Source organism: Dermacentor albipictus, chromosome 3, assembly GCF_038994185.2.
Source record: "Dermacentor albipictus isolate Rhodes 1998 colony chromosome 3, USDA_Dalb.pri_finalv2, whole genome shotgun sequence".
In the NCBI taxonomy this organism is placed as follows: Eukaryota; Metazoa; Arthropoda; class Arachnida; order Ixodida; family Ixodidae; genus Dermacentor; species Dermacentor albipictus.
This window is the reverse complement of record NC_091823.1, coordinates 84,708,326-84,731,587: the sequence shown is the minus strand read 5'-3', so window position 1 is coordinate 84,731,587 and position 23,262 is coordinate 84,708,326. Positions and strand designations below refer to the sequence as shown.

General features: G+C 47.0%; 1 protein-coding gene across 2 annotated transcripts in view; it reads left to right on the top strand.

Moving 5' to 3' along the window:
* The first annotated feature begins 432 nt into the window (after positions 1-432).
* Positions 433-23,262, top strand: part of LOC139057442 (epidermal retinol dehydrogenase 2-like) — a 101,075-nt gene continuing 78,245 nt past the window's right edge. Inside the window, exon 1 of one of the 2 annotated variants that reach the window (XM_070535726.1) lies at positions 433-1,098. In XM_070535726.1, coding sequence (XP_070391827.1) covers positions 628-1,098 — 471 coding nt within the window. In that variant the 5' untranslated portion in view covers positions 433-627. The remainder of the gene's footprint in view (positions 1,099-23,262) is intronic. The other variant, XM_070535725.1, reaches the window with a different exon arrangement.

Sequence of the window (23,262 nt, the reverse complement as noted above, 5' to 3'; positions counted from 1 at the left end):
ATCGCCTACAGGGCGAAGAAATCAGAGAAGCGAGACGCGCGAAACACACGAGCTGCCGCCCCGAACTTGACAACGGAACGACTGCAAGAACCCGGCGAACGAGTGAACAACCTTCGTCCCCCAAGGGAGAAGGATTGGGAGACCGTAGTAGCGTAGTAGCGGTAGTACGGAGGGAGAAGGCAATGCCCAGTGGACGAGAAAGAGTTTGGTAGTGAAAGAGAGAGGGAGAAAGGAGTTTCACTCTCTCGGTGGCCGCGGCAAAACAGCATTCCCTCCAGCTGCCAATGATGGGGGAAGGGAGGTGACAAAGGGAAGGTGAGAGGCGACAGTGGCGAGAAAGTTTCCTGCTCCGTACGGGACCCGTTGTGACGTGAAGAGAGAGAGAGAGAGAAAGAGCGCGAGTGAGAGAGAAACAGCGTATTTCGACGGAAAGGGGCCCTCAGCTGCCAAGTTCATCACAGCGCGCGCGGCGTCGGGCCGTGAACGAACCGACTGGGGAAGCAAACGCCTACGGGGCTTGCTGCTGAGCTGAGCCGTTCTCTGGATGTCCGAGTGAGTACGTACTTGGGGGGTGTGGTATAGCAACAGCGGTCTCGTCGGAGAGCGAAGAGGATCAGCCACAGCGCCATGGAGGAATCGGGCAACAAGGTGTGGCACATCGCGTACAATCTGTTTCTCGTGCTGTACTACATCGTCGAGGCGATCGTGCTGAAGTTCGTGCCGCGCAAGTACCTGCACCGCAAGAGCGTGGCCTGCGAGACGGTGCTGGTGACGGGCGCCGGCAGCGGCATCGGGCGCCTGCTTTCGCTACGGTTCGCGCAGCGCGGGGCGCGCCTAGTGCTCTGGGACATTGACCGGGCGGGCAACGAGGAAACGGCGCGCCTGATCCGCGAAGCCGGCGGCAAGGCCTGGCCCTACGTGTGCAACGTGGCCGAGAGCAAGACCGTGTACGAGACCGCGGCCCGGGTCCGCGAGGAGGTCGGCCGCGTCGACATCGTCGTCAACAACGCCGGCGTCGTGTCTGGCAAGCGGCTTCTCGACCTGCCCGACGAGATGATCGTGCGAACTTTCCAGATCAACACCCTGGCCCACTACTGGGTAAGTGCGTGCGTGCGTGCGCGCGCGCGCGGGCAGGTGCGCGAAAACGCGTGCAGCCTGAGAACGCGGCGGCATGTTACGAGTAGTCGTGAATTCCTTCCGTGACGACTTCGTCGCGCACGCATCTGGCATCGCCTCAGATCTGGCTGCAGCTGCCGTGGCAAACGCTGTTGATCAAGAGCATGTCGGGTAGAGGCAGTGACACGTGTTGTACGTGCCTGCTGCCAGTTGGCTGCATACGCGTTGATGAGAGCCGGGAATGCACACCGACACATCAGTCGCGCCAACGTCGTAGGCAGTGTCGCCAAGCCTGCTCTTGAGGCACGCCTAAAATGCTCAGCACGCGCTTTTTCGTGTCTGCCGAATAAATACACAATTGCGGATGTTTTTTTGCGTGGACCGACCAGTCCACAAATTGAGGCAAAACCTTTCGTCGCTTGAAGCCAGCGTTCTTAATCTCCGTATCGCCCAGACATATAAATAAATTATGCAGGTCGTATAACACTACGTACGTGTCATAGCTGCTATCTTTGTAAAACGCGCCGGCGAGCGCATACCGTGAATGGTGTGACGGGCTGCGCACACCTGTGCTTTCGTTCTGAGCGTTTAGCGTTACCAGCGCTAAGGTTAGCAAAACGCTCTGTGTTGGGCAGGACGACCATCTATACCTAGTTTCTCCAGCGCTACCAACCACCGCCTCAGATCGTTTCCAGTAAGCGCCCATTTCAGCGTTCCGCAATGTAAGCTAGTGGAGAGATGTGGATACTTTATCAACGTACAGAGCATCGGGAGCTCGTCGCGGCCCCCACATGTGATAGGCGGCGCGTTAATCCGGTCAGCTGCCAAAAGGCCCGGGCAGGACTATAGCGTCCTGGACGTTAAGTGAGATCGTAGCAACGCAGCAATATTTGGCTCACAGTTATGTGTACTTATCTTTTAGCGAGTCCGTGAAACTGAAGCAAGCGTCTACAACGGGGCCCGTTTAACAACTTTCGGGCCGGTATATAGATATGCACCTGTTCGAAAGCGTAAGGGCTGTGGCAACACATGCGTTTTGTATGCCCACTTGCAACAGCCTGAAACGCATCTGTGCCTCTCTTCAATGTTAACCGTTGCGAGACAGCGACATTAAAGAGCAAGAGATAACACAGTGTTACCCTTTCAAGGGCAGTGTTTTTAATGAGTTGGTTTGGTGCTGTTGCACAAGTATAATATTCCTATCAGAGAAAGCTTTAAAAAGTATATACATTTCAATTAATTCGGGTATACTTATTAGCTCGTTGTGTATAAGCAGTGAAATCGTTTCGCCCTGCCAAATATCTAAAAAGAGACCCCAACGCGTAAAGCTCCTTTGAATTAACGTTGTGCACGTTCAAGATTATTTAGGAGATTGCCATGAGTGGACTCTGCCGTTCAACGCCAGATACATGTGTCCAAATCTGCCATGAACCTCGTGCTCATATATCTGTTCCTAGACGCGGCCCTGCGGTGTCAGTTTTTGGCTGAGCTTACCAAAGCGAAGTGAATCGTTCCCGACGTAAGTGACGAGCTGCGGTGTTTCAGCAAAAAGACAGAGACTTAACACATTTGCGCTGGTTTCACCAGTAAACGTTGTTATGCTGACTATCAGCACGACCCCCCTTCCCCTCGCCCAGCCCCACTGGGTGGTGCGCCAAGAACCGGGTAGTTGTAGCAAACCCACAGATAACAGTAGATGCACGAATAAACCGAAGAGCTAAGCCGGTATAATGTAACTATTCGATTCTGGTGATTTTCCTTTTCACAGTGGTGGGGTGTGAACGGTGAACGATGAAAAGGAATTTAAAAAAGCGAAAGGCGATTCCTTATATTATAGCGACCCAATAATTGAGTAATTGGTACACTCAGTGGTCAGGCACCCTGTAATCTGACCGCGGAAAAAGCAACTACCATTTGTGGTTATTGGAAGGCAGAAAACGGAGCATTCTGCTGGCTGCATTATGACACCCGAACAACGGCCAGCAAGGGGGCGGGGGGGGGGGGGAGCAGCACTAAAGATGGAACAGAAAAATAGGAAGTACAGAGCCAGAAAAAAAGTGAAGCGGGACTATTTCGTATGTCAGGTTATTTCCAATGGGGCAATTTACTCGGGACGTGAACAACGTGAGGGCACGTGCTCGGCCTAGTACGCAGGATATACATATAAGCCATTGTGTTGACGGTGAAATGCACGAATTTGTAGGGTCCCCACCTTTGTTCACATGTTTGAAGTGGACGCAAGCCTTGCCCTCGCTCGCTTTCTCCAATCTCCCAGGCTCGCTCGTACGCCGATATCGGGCATGCGTGCAGATCTGGGCGACACCTGCGCGTCTCCCCTCGCGAGACACGCGCGACGGGCTCCTATTGAATCTCGGAGAGGAGAGAGTATGGGGGAAATCTTTATTGTGTGCAGTGATTTGGCTTCAGGAGGTTTTGTCCATAAATATGATTGCCCCGATTTTCAGTATAAGATGCGGGCTGATGTGGTACGTGTGGTCGGTTGTTTACAACAACAACAAAATAAGAATAATAATAATTATAAAATACAGAAAATGGCGCATTCGTGGGATCACCAGGCCCGTGTAAATATAGGATTTAATGGGTTAAGGGCTATGTTTCTTCATCTTCGAGCTCAGTCTTACGTTTTCACCATTCAAACGCTCTTGCTTCGACCCAATGCTCAACAAAGCGTCGATGTTGTTGTTTATTAAATAATGAAACCGTGGGGAAATAGGACACCGTATGACTGGCTATTGCAATATTAAAAAAAAAAATATGCGAAGGCGTGCCGTGACAGCTGGCGAAATATACTGCGGTATTCGTTGCGAGTAAGTGCACGCAGTTGGGCTCGAGCAATCCACTTTCGGAAGGAAAAAAGAAATGCGAGTCGTATTCTTTTGTGGAATACTTTCCTCTTACTGATTCCCCTGTGATTGTCATTGACCGTTTTGCCCACCAAGCTACAATAAACCCTGATTGTAACTCCTAAGAATGTCAGCGAGCTACTGTATTTAAGATGCGATACCCCATGTATGGAATACTTTCCTCTTACTCATTCCCCTGTGGTTGTCATCGACCGTTTTGCCCACCAAGCTACAATAAACTCTGATTGCAACTCCTAAGAATGTCAGCGAGCTACTGTATTTAAGATGCGATACCCCCCATGTATGGAATACTTTCCTCTTACTGATTCCCCTGTGATTGTCATTGACCGTTTTGCCCACCAAGCTACAATAAACCTTGATTGCAACTCCCAAGAATGTCAACGAGCTACTGTATTTAGGACACGATACACGTGTCGCTGTTCTTATTTTAAGCTTTCTTGTGGTCAAAAGACTATCTAAATACTTTTGCGAGCCACGTTTCATTATCATTTGCCGCGTTCGTTACGCACGTATTATTTTATGGAAGGGAATTTCTTCCTCCGATTCTCCCGTCGTTATTAACGTACACTTATTCGGCGCATGGGATATGCCTGACGTCAAAGAGCTTTTACACCATTTCGCAACGTTGGTTAGGACTGCTTCTGACAGCTGCGCGTTCGCGGTCGCTGATTGGTTAGGGCACACCTGTGTTTCCTTCTTGACATTTTTTTTTCTCGATTTTTTTTTAACATATCTGTTTACGTCGACGCTATAGCCCGAAGCGTATGCCTCCCACCACCGACGGGAAAGTAATGCTGGTTGGTTGCCCGCTGTGGTTCTCGCAAATTTGCGACTTGGAACGATTTCATTCTGTTCTTTGTGGCCGGTAATGCAGTGGTTTCTGCAGGAGAAACCGAAATCAAGTCAGTGAGTTTCGTGGTATCGCCAAGATCCGTTAACTTCAAGAACAAGCTTGTGCGAAAGTGCAGCTTGCGAGCCGCGTTTGGACGAATGAAAAAAAAAAAGAAAGAAAGAAAGAAAGAAAGAAAGAAAGAAAGAAAGAAAGAAAGAAAGAAAGAAAGAAGGAAGGAAAGAAAGGGGTGCTTACGGGGGCGCTATTTCGGTTCGTGTGAAGAAACCTTGGGGTGCATGGTGCATAGAAACCTTGGGGCGCTAGTGAAGGGACAGGACTGGGAAAGGGTAAGAGAGAGCTGCAGTGAGCACATGTGGCTCAAGGGCACCGTAGGGAATGTTGAGACAATCCTGGGAGTTGTGTATCTGAAAACGGGGAATGGGTCGAAAGAGGAGAATGCAGAACATTTCAAATGTATGGCCAAGGACATCAGGGAGGTAGCTATGAAACGGGAGATAATCATCCTAGGGGACATGAATGCACATTTGGAATACTTTGACGGGGCAACAGATGCAACAGGGCAGATGTTAGTAGATTTTTGTGAGGCTCATGATTTTGTGATAGTTAATACTGAAATTAAATGTGATGGGAAAATAACATGGGAAAGATATAACACCCACTCGACAATCGACTACTGCCTAATGTCCCACAAGCTGTATGAACGGTTGGGATGTATGGAAATTGATGAGGAAGGTACAAAAAGCCTGGGGAGTGATCACAAACGAATCAAAATCAGTTTTGGAAGGACAGTACCACTGGTAGAAACTAAAGAAAGGAAAGGTATGAGCAAATTGAATGACAGGCAGCTACAAGAAGTGGCGAAAAACATTGAAAGCATGGTATCCAAGCAACCACAAAGGGCATGGACATACGACGAGTTAATAGGTATTTTTAAACGAGAGCTAGAGAAGGGACAGATTAGGAAACTAGGAAGTAAGCAGGGTAAATATAAACCGAAAAGCTGGTGGGACCGAGAAGTTAAGGAAGCCGTAGAGCAACGCAAAGATGCGTGCAGAAAACACAGAGCAGCGAAGGAAAGGGGAGCCACACCAGAAGAGGTGGAGACTAAATGGGAGGAATACCTTGCAATGAAAAGAGAAGCAATGGCATTAATTCAAGCCAAGATAGCAAAAGTTGGGGTACAGTGGATGTTAGAGATACGAAAAAAAGACAGGAATGCCTCTAAGAAATTTTGGGAACACATTAGGCAACAGAATAAGAAGACAGAGGTGGTTCAGCACTCACTGACCTTGCCAGATGGAACAAAGGTAGAGGGAGAGGAAGCTCAGGAATATATTAGGTTAACAATAGAGGCAGCATTTGCAGAGCCAGTGGGTAACGAAATGGAGAATAATGACAACAGCAGGACAGAATTAGAGGAGGAGTACAGAAGGATGACAAGTAAGGAATGGGACAGAATTGAACACAAGGTCCCAGTGGGAACAGCGACAGGACCTGACGGCATACCTATGAAATTGATAAGCATATTAGGCCAGAAAAGTAAACTAAAATTACGACAACTTATTGAACAAATAGTAGTAGGGGGAGATGTTCCACAGGACTGGAAATCAAGCAGAATGTTATTAGTTTACAAAGGTAAGGGAAGCAAGGACAACATTAAATCCTACAGGCCAATAACTATCACATCAGTCATATACAGAGTAGCAATGCAGATGGCGAAGGAGAGAATGGAGGAATGGGCAGAACGAGAAGAGATCTTGGGAGAACTGCAGAATGGATTTAGAAGGAACAGAAGGCTAGATGATAATTTATTTGTTATAACACAGTGCATAGAGATAGCGACAGCCAGGCAGAAACCACTATGGATAGCCTTTTTAGACATTAGAGGAGCTTATGATAATGTAAACCGAGAAAAGTTATGGAGCCAGTTGAGGGAATATGGTCTAGAGAGAAAGATGATAGAGTTCCTACAACAAGTTTATACAGATAATGAGGTAGAGATAACATGGGAGGAGGAAACTACAAAGCCAGCTAAAATAAGAAGCGGTCTCAGACAGGGCTGTCCATTGTCACCTCTGCTTTTTATGATCTACATGAGCCAAATGGAAAAGAGACTAGAACAGAGCACAATAGGAACCGACATAAGCTATATGCTGGAAGGGCAGAAGGTAGTTCAAGTACTAGCCGGACTGATGTATGCAGATGATATAGTACTGCTTGCTGACACCCGAGAAGGACTACAGGAACTAATGAGCGTATGTGGAGAGGAGGGAGAAAAATTGGGACTCCAATTCAGTAGAGAGAAGTCTGGGGTAATAGTATACAATGCAGAAAGGGGGGAACCATTGGAAATACAAAGCACTAAGATTGATCATGTTCAAAAATACAAGTATTTGGGCATATGGCTAAACGAGGGAAAAAGTACTTGGAAGAACAGGAAAAAACTTTGATTGAAAAAGTGAAAAGGAACTCGGCTGTAATGAAACACAACGCACTTTGGAACTATAATAGGTACGAGGTGGTTAGGGGCGTATGGAAAGGGGTTATGGTACCTGGACTCACATTCGGAAATTCAGTACTGTGCATGAAATCGGAAGTTCAGGCATGCATGGAAACGAGACAGAGAAGTGTAGGCAGGTTGGCCTTAGGAGCACACGGGAACACCCCTAATGAGGGAGTGCAGGGGGACATGGGATGGACGTCATTTGAAGGTAGAGAGGCAATAAGTAAAATAAAATTTGAACAGAGACTCTCAGCACTGGAGGAAAAAAGGTGGGCAGGAAAAGTGTACAAATATCTGTACATGAAAAGTTTGAACACAAAGTGGACACTCCGAACGAGGAAGCTGAGGAATAGATACCTACAGCCGAGGGAGGGGATCCAAAGTGGTTCTAGTGTGGGAAAGGAGGTGAAGGAGACGGAAAGAAAAATGTGGGAAGAAAGAATGCTCGGAAAGCCATCGCTATCAATGTATAGGTCACAAAAACAGGAGATTAAGAGAGAGCTCTTATTTGATAACTCGCGGGGCAGCTCACTATTATTCGAGGCTAGGACGGGGGTTTTGAGGACGAAAACATACAGGGATAAATTTGAAGACGTGGACCTTCGGTGCGCAGCTTGCGGAGCCGAAATGGAGACCACTGAACATATAGTGCTGAGATGCACAGCCCTTCGCCCGACCCTGGCAGAGGGAACAGAGGCAGATATGGAAGGGGCATTAGGTTTTCCCGGGGAACGAGGGCAAATAGACGAGAAAAGAGTGGCAGTAACGAAGGGGAGGCTAGAGGATTGGTGGAGGAAGTCAAGGGATAGATAATAACATAAATCGGGGACAAAATGTTTCCTCTACTGTTTTAGATAGTTATCTTGGGGGGGGGGGGAGTAAAAACTAGGTTGGGAAAAAAAAGAGGATATAAAGATAGAAAAAAAAGAATAATAATAAAATAGGAGGAGGGAGCAAAAGGCTAGGTGGCGCCAGCCGCCGCCCGTTACAAAGGGTATAGCCGCCATCCATCCATCCATCCATCCAGTAGCGGCAGAGTCAGATCAAGGTGCGGCGTATAGTGATGCCGTAATCGTAATCTCAGCCATCAAACAGAACCTTGAAGTTTCACTGTCGAGAATACCTCTCCCCCTTCGACCCACATTCCTCTTGAGCTGCCTTACCGTAATCTTCCAGTAAACAGTGGTATTCCAGAGGAAGGCCGTCCCGGTGGTATAAGACAGGGTTACGAGGGCTCGTATTCATGGAGAGCACTTACGCTAGAATTGTTCGCAAGACCAAATTCCACCCGATCCTGATGCTGGACGTATACATATGAGCATAAGTTTACTTAGATTTGTGCATATAGCTACGCATAGGTGACAGGGATATATGGATAAATTTTGCAATTATAACAATTTTACTAGTTCCACGTCTCCGTGGTTTACAGCGCCAGCTTAAAGGCTACAAATAAATGCGCATACTTTTCTACACGCATGCACATAAACTACAAAGCGTTAGGACAGCCTTCTTCAGCAAGAGAAACCAGTAATAACTTAAGTAACGAAAACAGCACGTTCAATGCACCAGGTTTAGTAAAACGTTACTGGAGAACGTGCGTGTAGACCTTCATTAGTAGGTAGGAATTGTTTGGTGTTTTAGGCAAACGATAGACTACCATTTAAAATCCGTAGTTTGATCATACTTAGGGGAGGCAGCCAGCGAATGGCAAATAGCACTTACGAACGATAAAATTCGTGAAAGTTCGACCGTAGATGTTTATTAAATATGTTAATTCCCTCTTGAGGCGTTGGTAGTTTGCCCGGCATGCGATGCTTGCTCGACAGAAGTCACGGTTTGTAGGATGACGCGTGTTGTGAGCCATATCCCGACGGCGACTATAGGCAATAGTCCGTGCCCTTGCCCGGATTAGGGCTGCCGCAGTTATACAAGTTATACAAGGCGGCCGCGTATTCGTGGACTTACGTGATGGCGTGTGTGCGTGTTCGTTATTATTGCTGTTCGGCAGCAAAGTCCGCGAATACGTTGATTGTTGCTCTGCGAATTCGCAATGACTTGATGAAAAAAAAAAAACAAGTGCCGGAGAAACGACCGCAATGTGCGAGACTCGCTGGCTATACCGCAAGTCGCACGTACAAGGGGCAGCGAGCCGTCGCCCGATAGCCGTGGCGGAGCCAGCGCGTTCACGCGCTGATAGATGTGGGCATCGGACCGGGCAAACAAGATCCGTGTTTGCGCTGTCCAGTGTGTGGCGGCGGGCCGGAGTCGCCCGCACGTCCCGGTTCCTCCTTGCCCCGGCCGGACTGGAGCGTTCGCGCCCGCTTATCACTCCAACCCGGCAGTGCTCCTTGGCGGCCTTGGGGAGTGACTGGAATACCCTGCGTGACTTTCAATACTGGGCGTTCTTGCGTAGGAGCGCTGGCGATTCGCACCTTTCTCTTTGTCTGACGGCTTTGTTATTCTGGACACTTCGTCGTCTACGTTCCCTTTCCCCGAGTGTAGGGTCGCCAACCGGGCTAAGTCCCGTTTAACCTCGCTGCCTTTCATTTATATATATATATATATATATATATATATATATATATATATATATATTACTACTACTTTTCTATAAGACTTAGAAAATGCCCGCCTTTCCCCCACTCCTTGCTTTCTCTATTATTATTATTATTATTATTATTATTATTATTCCTTCAGTTTACTCTTGTCCCTGCGTAGTAAGGACGTTGGTGGGGTGACGCGAATACTTGACCTCGCTGGAACATTCTTTCCAAGGTACGTTGCGCTCTGACTGCGCCGGTTGCCCAAACCGTTCGAGTCTGCGCGACCTCTGCTATGGAAGAAGGTTGCATCTAATTATACGGAGGCAGTGTGTCTGTTTTCCGCTAAGGACGTCCCCCAAGGATCACGGCCCCTCTCCACCCGACGTCTGTTGTCGGCGACGACGTTTACTCTTTGGATTTGCATTCCAAGCATTGCGAACTCGGAGCAGCCACACGCTGACAAAGCATTCAATTAAGCAGCACTCCGCGCCAAAAGCTTACGGACCGTGGGATCTGAGAAAAAGCTGAACACTTCCGCAGCTAGTAATCGGACTACGAGCCTGCACCAGAATATACAAGGACAACATAGCGGCCGTACGATTTTTACTGGCCATACGGTCACAAACTGTTCCGAATTTCAACGTTTCTTTTTTTTTTTTCGAGACATCGCGGTCCGCATACTTTTGACGCCAACTGTACGTGCACTGAGAATCGCGGGTTGGCTGCGCAGAGATTGGAACTGCATGGCAGATTTCCAAAATGTCAAAGTGGATGTGGATCGAAGCTCAAACTGGATGTAAACGGAGAAAAGGCGAACGCTATTGCTGGAAGCAGACAGATATATATATATACAGACGCTTCTTCGGACCGGTATACAGCCGTAATCTTCGAAAGTGGAACGGAAAGCTCTGGGCCGTACGGCTGGTCGGGTTTCGTATTGCCACGACGATGCGGTGACATTGCGGAAGAGCATCGCGCCGGTAAAGGCCAGAGGTCAGCAACGATGAGCAGGAAAAAAAAAGAGAAAGAGGTGCTAGGCGACTAAAGCTGGCGGACAGACGCGTTTAGTAGTCTTTGTCGCACTTTTCGAGTGCGTCAAGCGAGATCGCGGTGAGTGGCATGAAGTTCTCGCCTATTCGTGCAGTGGCTTGCGGCAGCTGCCGCTCTGCGATAAATTAGGAGGCCTTGTGGCGTCCTTTTCTTTGACACAGCGTGACGAAGCCGCGCGAACTGATTTGCGTTCTGCGGCCTTCGGGGTTGACGGCGGAGCAGTCGCATTTCTTCGGCCGACGAGGCCGTACTGATATATGGACGACATTGTTGCGTACACCCTACAAAGAGGCCGCACGGCGGCCTCCCAGAATAGTTTTGGGGCGCGTGTTTTAGTTTCCATAAAAAGGCGCCAGCTCCGGGGGCGACGAGAGGGAAGGGGAGGGATTCCACGCGGCGCTCTTGAGGAAGCGGGAAGCGGCCGCCGACTATGCGGATCAATTTGAAAGACCTGGGCCTCCCTGCCGTAGCAACAGTTCGCTGTCGGAAGGACAGTCGTGGCTGTCTTTGTCGCTTGCTGCTGGCTGGAACAGTTGCCCGTGCTTCAGATCATGCTGTCAGCTCCATGGCGTCGGCGGCACGCTCCGAACCCCACTGGCCAATTCGCTGCCGCTTTAGTTTGATGTGCCGGCTACCGTATGTCCCTGATCGACTGATTGTACCACTCGCATGCAATCAATCAACGCGTGTGTTGTGCACCCGCAGAAAAAAAAATGCTCCATAGGAATCTGTCGTTAGGTAATCGCTAGTCTTGATTGCGGGTGCATGGAACGGGTCACAGAGGCCGAATTTATTTAGGCGTAAGAACTCCTTTGTGTATGCGGGCCAGTGTTTACAAAGATGTATTTACTGAGAGGTTCTTACGCTAAGCCTGCTCGTAAGAGCAGGTGACACTCCATGGCAAATAGAACTTATAAACAAATGCTTCTCGTTCACCAATCATATGCCATCACGATTTGCGATGAACTACTTTTTGTGAATAGCGGACCGGCCAGTTCATATGATTTGCGACACGACCACTGTAAAACAGTACCCGTAAAACAGAACAGCTATAACTGCGGCCCGACCAGCGAATAGTGGATGCTTCTGCGTAGAGTGCATGGGAGCAACTGACGATAAGCCACAGGAGGCCGCAGCGGTCGTTGACCCTCCCAGCATCTGCAGTCCGATCTGAGCCGGCTTCGGTTGTCGGAAGAACCACGGACGCCCAGCGCAAGAGCCTTCGCGTTTCGCGGCTCGTCGCGATAACAAGAAACACGGCGGCCGGTTTAATCTTACGCGCCGTAACCAGACCTAAGCTGTGACTCCATTTTTTTCCTTATTTCTTCGCTTTCAGTTTCTCCTTACCTCTATTGCTACCTGGGCAGAAAGTAGTGGGAGGAGGGGATAAATGTGATTTAGCGGCGCTTTTTGGCGGTGCTTCGTAACATTTGCTGCAACGGGAGCTGTTATATCGAAACTCAGTTTATCTTTTTTTTCCCTCTCTCTCTATTTTTTGTATCCGTATTTTTTATTACGACGTCGTCGAGTCGTCAGGCCACCTTCTCATCCTCAACAGCACTCTCATCATATGACGGAAGAAAACCCAAACTTTTGTCCACGACAGCCACTGTGGAGAACTCGCGCCCCTTCGGCAATGCGCACCTATAGCAGCCGGGGGCAGAATTCACAAAGTTGTTTGTTCGTAAGTGCTCTTTGCCATTGGTCGACTGCCTTCGCTAATGAGATGCCCAGCATAAGGATTGGCTGGAATGAGCTCTTACGAAGAAACGTAGCGTGGTAGCTTTTTTGTGAATGTGGGCCAAGTTGCCCTAAACCACTGAGTTATCACGCACCATTCGCAGGCTCTTGAGGTTTGTGGCGTCTGTTCACGCATTTTCTTAGGGAACACTTAGCTAGTGGACGAAGTCGACATTGCACGCGTGTACTTATGTTCTTTTTCTTTTTTGAGAAGACAACCACGTTATTTGAGGAATAAAGCAAGCGAAACAAGGACATTCGCTGCGAAGCCCTGTCGTCGTCGCAGTAAACTGTGGCACGGTGGTCCACGCTTTGCGCGGCGTGTGACGTCATGTTTCCATGACGTCACACGTTGGGAGCGCTGTGGCCGGGGGTAAAACCGGCTTTCAACATATATTCACCTTCTCGATCGCTCCCGATGTCCCTCTGTCTCTTTAGACGCTTAATCAGCTCTAGTCTGCGGGCGCTGTTCCTCATCGGTATCCCGGAAAGACGCGTCTCGGGGAAATTATGTCAGCGCCGCCTCCTATAGCGAGGTGCGCGTCGTGGTTTGAGCGTAAAGCTGTTTTTTATCTGTTCTAGCCTAGTTCTACGCAACCAGCTCCATCCGGAAAAACATTCTCTCTTCACGCCACCGAGAGATGCCAACTTTCTCAGGATCGGCATCTTTATGCTTAGCACTTCTTATACTTCATTTTAGCGATGCTCCCGTTTCTTAACGTGATATAGTTAGATCTCGAAAAAAAGTATCAAGACACCAGCAGCAAACAGGGATTACGGCCGGAAGAGTGGCGAAAGAAATTGTGTTGTTCCAGCCTTCCGGGAACGCTTGCCGAGTCCGGGCGTCGATCTTCCGTGAATTTCGACAGGGGTCTGTAAACACTTCTCCTCGAAGCAGTTTATTTGCTCAACGCGCATAATACTTTCACGACGGCGCTCCGTTCGCGTATATACAAGTGCGGTGTCCTCGCATTTCATCACCGTCCTTCGCACGTGCGAAAGTCCAGAAAACAAACGAACTATTTCCCTCGGCGTTCCGGTAGCGCTTGCTATAGCGTACTACTTTATGCGCACGTGCCCCAATGTCCTCTCCTGGCATTATGCCGAGTTATTCTACGAGTTCGCGCACCCGACCTTGTGTCTATAGCTTTAATGTTTTTTTTTTTTTCTGGGTGTTCGTGTGTCGGCATGTTGCTCTGGGCGCCAGGGTTGATACATCAATCGGAGGTCACTGCATATTGTTGTGGCTATAACGCAGCTTCCTTCGCAATAGAACGATCTCACGGCGAGTTGCACCCATACGGGAAACCCGATCCAGCAGTGGCACGTTCCACTAAGATACGCAGCGTAAATATATAAGCATGTTGTCGACAAATTCGACTTCGCCCTGCCATCTGCTAGCCGCCTGCTTAGCTCAGGTGTTAGAGCGGCTGCCCCGGAAAGCCGGTGGTCCCGGGTTCGAGTCCCGGACCAGGAGGAATTTTTCCTCAACCCTGAGGCTTTTCTTTCGAGGAACCCGTATGGGTTTCCTTTGTAGCATTTGCTACGAACGGGCGGATGTCTGATTTTCCTTTTATTCATATAAGCATGGAATTCGCAACTCAGGCAGCGCGAGCTGTTCCGTTCAACAGGCGGAAGTCGCCTGGGGTTCGCTGGCGAGGATCGGATTCCTCGGTAATCGAATGTGCGGAAAATGACCGGGTTTTAAACCACCAGGATCGGTGCGAATCGGGGACCCGTATATTCGCAAATAGATCTCGAGCTAGAATTGTTCGCGAGAGCAAGTTCCCGCCAATCCCGATTCTGGAGGTATTACTAGCGAAGGCGATCGACCTGCCTACGGCAAAGAGCATTTGGTAAATATTAATTGGGCCCCACAAGGGGGAGCAATACAGTGCCTGCATGCGGTAGTAGCAGACACAGTGCTTTATCGTTTTACTGCTATAGGGAGACACATGGGGCAGGCCTTGAATCCTTGAATTATTCCTTCTATATCTGTTTCGTAATTCAACTGGATATATAGATTTAGCCCGGTCCCTTTATATATATATATATATATATATATATATATATATATATATATATATATATATATATATATATATATATATATATATATATATATATATATATAGAGAGAGAGAGAGAGAGAGAGAGAGAGAGAGAGAGAGAGAGAGTCATCTGATAACTGACACCAAGGACAACACAGGGGAGATATTACTTGTGCTTAATAAATGAAATAAATGCGAAGGTTGTGGGAGCGTTCCCCACCTGCGGCAAGTTGTTTTTTCATCCACTTTCATTTCCATTAATTTGTCGTTTCTTTGTTTCATTTACTAAGCGCAAGTAATTTCCCCTGTGTTGTTCTTGGTGTCAGTGTTTGTTAGCTTCTTATCAGATGACTGATAAAAATCGGGCCCCTCGGTTAACCCCGTTTGTCCTCGTTCACACACACACTCGCATATATATATATATATATATATATATATATATATATATATATATATATATATACAAGCCATTTACCCACTATTTACAGCGGCACCATAGGAAGTGATTGTGCATAAAAGCCAAGTTTCGACGGTTGCCCTGAGACGGACGCGCCCGTCATGATTGCGGCGGACCTCGCGAGTGGTCAGATAATCGCCAATAAACTCTTTATTTCAGTTAATCTTGGTGGCTAACGTATATTAAACTGATGACTCTATCGCACATGGTACAATCGCGTAATTAAATTCAGTCAGTGCTAAAGGCATGTCCACTTGGCAGGAAACCTGTAACAGTATCACCAGTTTCTATAGATATTCGTTCCCATATACACATTTGGGTTTCACATTATGGTTTTCTATATTCCATTGATGTATTTTAGGAAGCTCCATGAGTACAGTGGCAATGCATTTTGCCGCAGGTTAGGCGATGCGACTCATACGGAAGTATGAAAAATTGTCATTGATTCAAGGGGTCGCATTGGACGACTCTCTTTACAGACGTCATCTTGTTGGAGAAGAAAGGAACATTACGGTGCAGACTCAAGTCCCAAGGGCTCTGTATTTAAATATACAGGTCCGGTATTCAGATGAGAAAAAAGAAAAGCTCTTGCGCGAGGATTTTTCGTAAGAGCAAATTGCTGCCAATCCTGACGCTATATATGTATATATTTTATTCGAACGCTTACGAAAGAAAGGCATCGTGAATTCGACCCGAAATCTTTGGAGCAACCTCATTAAGGCAACCTCACTGGGACCACCAGAGCTCTTTCGATTCGAGCGAGCTCGCATCGAAAGTGCTCTGGACAAGTATCTTGCGCGCGTGAAAGCGCAAAAGCGCTCCGCAATTTGTCCCCCGAAGCGATCGGGGGCAATCGTAGAGCACGAGCACCTTCGGACTCTGATAATAAGCTTTCAGTGGGGCGTCGACTGACCGAGATGAAGTGTATCAGAGCGCTGCGCGATAATCCCTCTCCGGATGTCTTGATTGAGCACTTTTTGTGGTCCTGCCAGCAATTCCAAGATGAAAGAGACACTCTCCTGAAAAATCTGCAAAACAAGGACCTCCCGCATGCGCGCCTGCAACACCTTATATTTCCCGAGGGATCAGTTATAGCCCGCAAAGAAACTTCACGTCTCCTCATCGAATTCTTAAGAGAGACTGGTTTGATGGACATATGGTGAAACCCTTCAGCGGTATTGTGCGAGACGCTCGCGCGGAGCAATTGCCGGCCTTGTTCGCCAGGCTAAACCCGCCTGTTGCTACAATTCACCACCACCACCCCCACCACCACCACCACCACCACCACCACCACCACCACCACCACCATCAATTGTTTCGTTCCGGGAAAGTATATATGTCGATATTGAATGCTTTGTCTGATAGCGGGCGTACGTTGCACCGCCGGGAGAGGTATAGTTTGCGTGGTATTTCCTAAAAGGGCTGTTTAAGGGTGATTATGTGAGTGGGCTTACACATCGAGCGTAAGACTTGGGCTTCTTCAGATTTCTGGCGCTGTATTCTATCCCTAAGATGTGCGATTAAAACAAAAATATTCCGCCTATTACTTCCCTATCTCGGCTCCTTTTGCGCGAACACGCCCTCCCCCCCCCCCCTTTTTAATTTTTTTTTCGTTCAGCAACTTCCCACCTCTCAGACAATAGTGGCATGTACGAAAATCAGCCAGCCTGAGAAAAAAATAAAAAAGCTAAACAAATGCGGCACTTGCGTCGAGTATTATCGTACCGTCGTAGGTTGTAAAAGCATTTTCGTTGTCCGCGTCGCCTTGTCTCTTGCAGCATAAGTACACGTGCACAGTTGACAGAAACGCGGTGGATATTTGCGTGCAGGAACTTGTGTGATAAATGTGTGTGCACGTTATCGACCATCCAACTTAATATTAGGGCAGATCACGTTGTTGAGTAGAGCGATGTCATGGCATCGCGATGTCGTCGCCGTCGTTTGAGGAGCCGAAATATTAGCGTGAGGATACTTTAGGTAACGACGAGTTTATGAAGCCGAAGCTAGTGCAAAAGAAGCCTAATATTGTTTGCGCAGACGTCATCACGTTCGCAATGCTGGAGAACCAATGGCTATTTGATTGCCTAATCCTTCGAGGTCACCGTGCGACCTAATCGTTGAGTCAGGCTCCCGACTCCTCACTTTCTTCTTGCGTCGAAACTAGCTTACTGTTCTTGCCACCGTGACGTCACGACAGCTGGGTATGGCTATCAGCGGAACGCCAATGAAGTGCACTGGTAAAGGACTGCTTTGCCAGCGTGCCTCGAAAGAGTTGCTCACCGTGCGTGGTCCCAATTATGACGTCACGGGCAGCCGTTATCTGCTATTGTCCGGCTGGTGTTGGTAATTGGGCGCCCGCTTACTTCCTCGCTGTCGCAACCGTCTGCTCGCGAAGGCCGACATCGGCGGGTCTTCGATGTGACGTCACGATCACGGCTGCCGTCGTCTGCTGCTAGGCCGCCGCGTTTGAGGCCGTTCACCACGCGTCCCTGATTTCGACGCCGCCGCCGCAGGAGCAGCCAGCCTCCCAAGCAGTGCCGGTTGGTGTGGTCGTTTGTTTGATTGTTTGTTTGTTTGTTTGTTTGTACACTTCCACATTTGTTTAAGCTCCGAGTACCGCCACACTAAAGGAAAGTGGCAGCACACCAGTCGTTCCTGGTTCTCGAAGGCGCTCGCTTTAGAGATAGTCTTCCTGGAGGTCTGGAAACGTGCAACCTTTGCGTTTTACTTTTGCTTTAGAATTATGAGCGTAAAAGGTCGACTCAGGTTTTCACGCATCGCTAACATTAGGACACAGGCACGACGAGGAAAGAGGAACTCTCCTTTATATGTGATCATTTCCCGTCGTGAGCGCGCGTTCCTTCCTTTCAAAGTGGATTCGCGCTAATACACAATCGCCGCCGTTGCCGGGTTCGAGCCAACTCAAGTCACTGCGGCGTGTATAGCTCTTCGTTTGTTTTATTTTGCATGTTTTTTTCCGCTTGGTTTGCCTGAACGCGGCGTACGTCAACGGCAAAAGTGACGATGCAAGGTGCAACCGTTCCTTGCTTGCCGAAGGCGCCCATGTACCGAGCTTTCCTGGAGGCCTGGAATTGCTCAATCGGCATTGTTTCTCCATTTCTTTCCCGCTTCGGATACGGAAGGTCGATTCGCGTTGCGACGCGTGATCGCCATTACAGAGGGGGACATTCCAAGGAAAGGGAGGCCTTTTATTCCTCAAGTAATTTGATTGCTGTGCTTGAATTGCGTTGATTCCTTTCGGAGTGAAATGCGCCATATTTCATTCATGAGGCAGATGTGAGTCAAGACGCACGGTATGTAGGTCTACACGCACAGTCATTGCTGATGTGGAACTTATCTACTCTGACCTCTTTCTAGCGTTTCGCGCCGGACATTTTGGGCACATCTACGTGCTGAGAAGCTGGTATAGAGAGGACAAAGAGTGTACGTCAGGGGGACTGGCGATTCGGCTATAAACCCGCAAAGCAGTGCAGTGAAGGAAACAGCGGTGCATGATTGACGGCAACATTAGCTCACTGAGGTGTCCAAAGCCGCAGGGTGGTGTGTGTGTCTGTAGGGAGGGGGGGAGGGGGGAGGGCGGATGGCATCTTCGGCATGATTGGCTTTGCAAATACTCGGTCAAGCACTTCATGCACAGATATGATTTCTAATCTGTACTGCAGAAATCCGCAAGGCGGAGTATATTTCATGAGATAGAAAAAAAATGTCCACCTCAGCATCCCCTGAACTTACAAAGGAAGCCCCCATGCGGGTTTCTCAGAAACAAAGCGTCGCAGTTGACGAAGAATGTGTCCAGGTCCGGGTCCGGTGATCGAACCATGTATCAGGCACGTACCCAGGGGGTGGGCCCGCCCCCCCCCCCCCCCCTCCCCACCCACGCCACCACTCCTCACACATTCCTAAAGCGCCACCAGATCAATATTGAGACTTGACAGATGTTCATCGGTCAGCATTATGCTGCCTTTTTCACTCCTTTTAGACGGCGGTATACAGTTATCGGCACCTCTTGTAATGTGAAGGACAGTTTTCTCATAGATTCCGCACCCGCGCGATTAACTCGAGATGCGTTCAGTTGTCCCCATCTATTAGCCTGCAATACTTAGGTGCAGCAGGCAGGGCTTAGTTTCTTGTTTTAATTATTTCATTTTTTATTAATTTGTATTGCCCAACACAATTTTTATGTCCCCATCTATTACCTGCGATCAGGCACGTACCCAGGATTTTTTTTCGGGGGGGGGGGGCCCACCACCTCCATCATCATCATCATTATCATCATCATCACCAACGGTTATCCAACAGTAATGATCAACGGTTATGACCTGCCCAGCTACATTTTTTCCTCTTGATTTCAATTAGAATATCGTCTATACCCGTTCGCTCTCTGATCCAAACCACTCTCTTTCTCTCTTAACGTTATGCCTAGCAATCTTCGTTCGATCGCTCTTTGCGTGGTCCTTAACTTGCTCTCAAGTCTCGGCCCCATATGCACAGCTGGCAAAATGCACTGGGAAATGCACTGGCAAATGCATTGGCACTGGACATATTGCACTGGCAAAATGCACTGATTGCACACCTTGCTTTTCAATAATAATGGTAAGCTTCCAGTCAGGAGCTGGCAACGTCTGCCGTATGCGATCCATCCTATTTTTATTCTTCTGTGAATTTCCTTCCTATGATCAGGGTTGCCTCTGATTAATTGACCTAGGTAAACGTACTCCTTCATAGTCTTTAGTGGCCGACTGGCCATCCTGATCTCTTGTTCCTTTGCCCGGCTATTTACCATTATCTTCATCTTCTGCATAATAATATTCAACCCCACTCTTACACTCTCTCTGTTAAGGTCTCCAATCATTTGTTGTAACTCGCCTGCATTGTTGTTCAATAGAACAATGTCATCGCAAACTGAAGGTTGCTGAGATATTTGCCGTCGATCTTTACTCCTAAGCCTTCCCAGTTTAACAGCTTGAATTCTTCTAAGCACGCAGAAAATAGCTTTGGAGAAATTGTCTCCCTGTCTGACTCCTTTCTCTATAGGTATCTCCCTGCTTTTCTTGTGTAGAATTAAGATAGCTGTAGAACCTCTGTAGATATTCTAACGCGAAAGACGAGTCAGTAATACGAGAAACTATTTACAGATTATATTTACAACAACGGTTGCAGCGCTGACCGGTTAGATTCACAGCGCGAACCCAGTTCGTTCTTCCACCTCTTTTCTGGAGTGATGGCGCCTACGCGCCTCGTTCAAACAAACAAATACCTCACGCATATGTAGCAATATTTTCCAAGCTTTTTACGTAAGCGTTCTGTACTCCTTGATTACGTAGTGCCTCTATACGATTGCTGGTATCTCTACTGAATCAAATGCCTTTGCGTAATTTATATTTATTTATTTATTTATAGTACCCTCAGGGCTTACGATGAAGCATTACAGAGGGGAGGGGCTAATAAATACAGATAAGTATGCAAGAAAGGAGAAAGGAAACACGAATACTAATCAGATGACGATGCATAGTACAACGTAAAAATAACTCGAGAGCGACACAAAAAAAGCATAATGCGGTAAAAATATAATTATACAAAGAAAAATGGAAAACTTCAGTAGGACAGATTAAATATAAATACATGGTGTATAGGACAGGTTAGAGTGAGACAATAAGCACAGAATGATAGAAAATGAAGTATAATACATTATACAATGTTTACAGATTAGGTAGATAATAAAAAAGAAAACTTATCAACAATACTATTAAGGAGAAAACGGAATTGCTTCGTTATACATTCACATCAGGCGTACTAGATAATATTGGTAAGTGCCTTACGGAAGTTATCTGTGTTAGTTATACAGACTAGTGGATCCGGTAGGTGATTCCATTCCTGGCATGATTTTGGAAGAAATGAATTACCATAGGTAGACGTTTTGTGGAATGGGATGTTCACCTTATGACGATGGTCCAAGCGTGCAGAAGTAAAAGAGGCTGGTTCGATAAAACGTGATTTGAGCGTAGGAATTAAGTGGTATATTTTATGGAACAGACAAAGGCGAGCGATTTTCCTGCGTTTGGAAAGGAGAGATATGTTGAGGGCAAGTCTGATGCTACTTACGCTTGCTGTGCGCTGGTAATTGTTAAGAATAAAACGAACGGACCGATTCTGCACAGCTTCTAAGCTGTTAATTAATGTTAATTGATGAGGGTCCCATACTGAGGATGCATACTCTAGATTAGGCCGAATGTTGGTGACGTATAGCTGTTTCTTCAGGGAAGAAGGTGCGAGTGAAAAATTTCGTTTAAGATAGCCCAGCATGCGGTTAGCTTTTGATGTAATGTGTTCGATATGTCGTTTCCATGAGAGATTATTTGTAATGTGCACTCCGAGATATTTATAACAAGATACTGATTCAAGTGCGATTTTGTTAAGATGGTAGGTATAAAAATATACTTGGCTGCGTGAGATTCTCATGAATTTACATTTTGAAGTGTTAAGATTCATGTGCCAGCGGGAGCACCAGGTTGTAACGTTATCAAGGTCTGATTGTAATGTAACCATATCAGAATCATTAGTTATTTTTCGGTAAATTACGCAATCGTCGGCAAACAAACAAATAGAGCTAGTGATTTGATTAGGCAGGTCGTTAATATAAATGAGGAAAAGTAAAGGCACCAACACAGAGCCTTGTGGTACACCCGATTCTACTGGCACCTCTGGTGAGTCATTGTCATTGATGGTTACATATTGGGTACGATTACAAAGAAAGCTGCAAATCCATTTGAATATTAAAGGGTCAATATTTAGAAGGCTTAGCTTATAGATAAGTAACTGGTGATTAACTTTATCAAAGGCTTTAGAAAAGTCTAACAAAATACAGTCCGTCGCAAAACCCGAGTCCAAGAACGCATGCAAGTCATTAGTGAATGTTATTAGTTGTGTTTCACAAGAAAAATATTTTCTGAAACCGTGCTGATAAGGGCTAAAAAATTGTTTGATTCAAGAAAGTTTACAAGGTGAGTGAAAATGATGTGCTCAAAAATTTTGCAGGGTACCGAAGTTAATGAGATGGGTCTGTAATTCAAAGGGTGATGTGGGTTTCCCGATTTAAAAAGCGGGGTAACCTTACCGGTTTTCCAATCAATGGGTAGGGCACTGTCGTTAAGTGATGTAGTAAAAATAAAGGTAAGTATGATGGAGCTGTATTCTGCAGTGTTTTGGAGAAACTTGGAATTAATACCGTCAATACCACATGATGATGACCGCTTTATCGTGAAAATTCTGGCTCGGATACCTGCTGGATACCTACTGATACCTACTGTACCTCGGATACCTCGGATACCTACTGTATATAAGCCACATAGAGAGGCTTATTGTACTCTGCACATTTCGCGATAACCTGATTGATGACATGGATGTGATCCATTGTAAAGTATCTCTTCCTGAAGCCAGCCTGTTCCCTTGGTTGACAAAATCCAGTGTTAACCTTATTCTATTGCAGATTATTTTGGTAAATATTTTATATAATACTGGGAGCGAGCTAATGGTCCCATAATTGTTCAATTCTTTAACGTCTCCTTTTTTGTGTGGATTAGTATAATGTGTGCATTCTTCCAGTTTTCTGGGACCCTTGCAGTCGATAGACACTTCGTATAAAGAGCTGCCAGTTTTCCAAGTGTTATGTCTCCTCCATCTTTGATTAAATCGACTGTTATTCCACCTTCTCCTCCTGCTCTTCATCGTTTCATGTCTTGCAGGGCCCTTCTGACCTCATCGCTAGTTGTAGGAGAGTTTCTGTATCCTGTTCATTACTGTTTCTAAGTGAACTATCGTGACTTCTCTGGGTACTGTATACAGGTCAGCTTAGAATTTTTCCGCTGCTTTTACTATATCTTCGAGATTGCTGATGATGTTATCCTTCTTATCTTTTAGTGCATACATCATGGTTTGTCCTATGCCAGGTTTCTTTTTTACTGATTTCAGGCTGCGTTCATTTTTTACTGCTTCTTCAGTCTTTCTCGTGTTATAGTTTCGAATATCAGTTATTTTCCCCTTGTT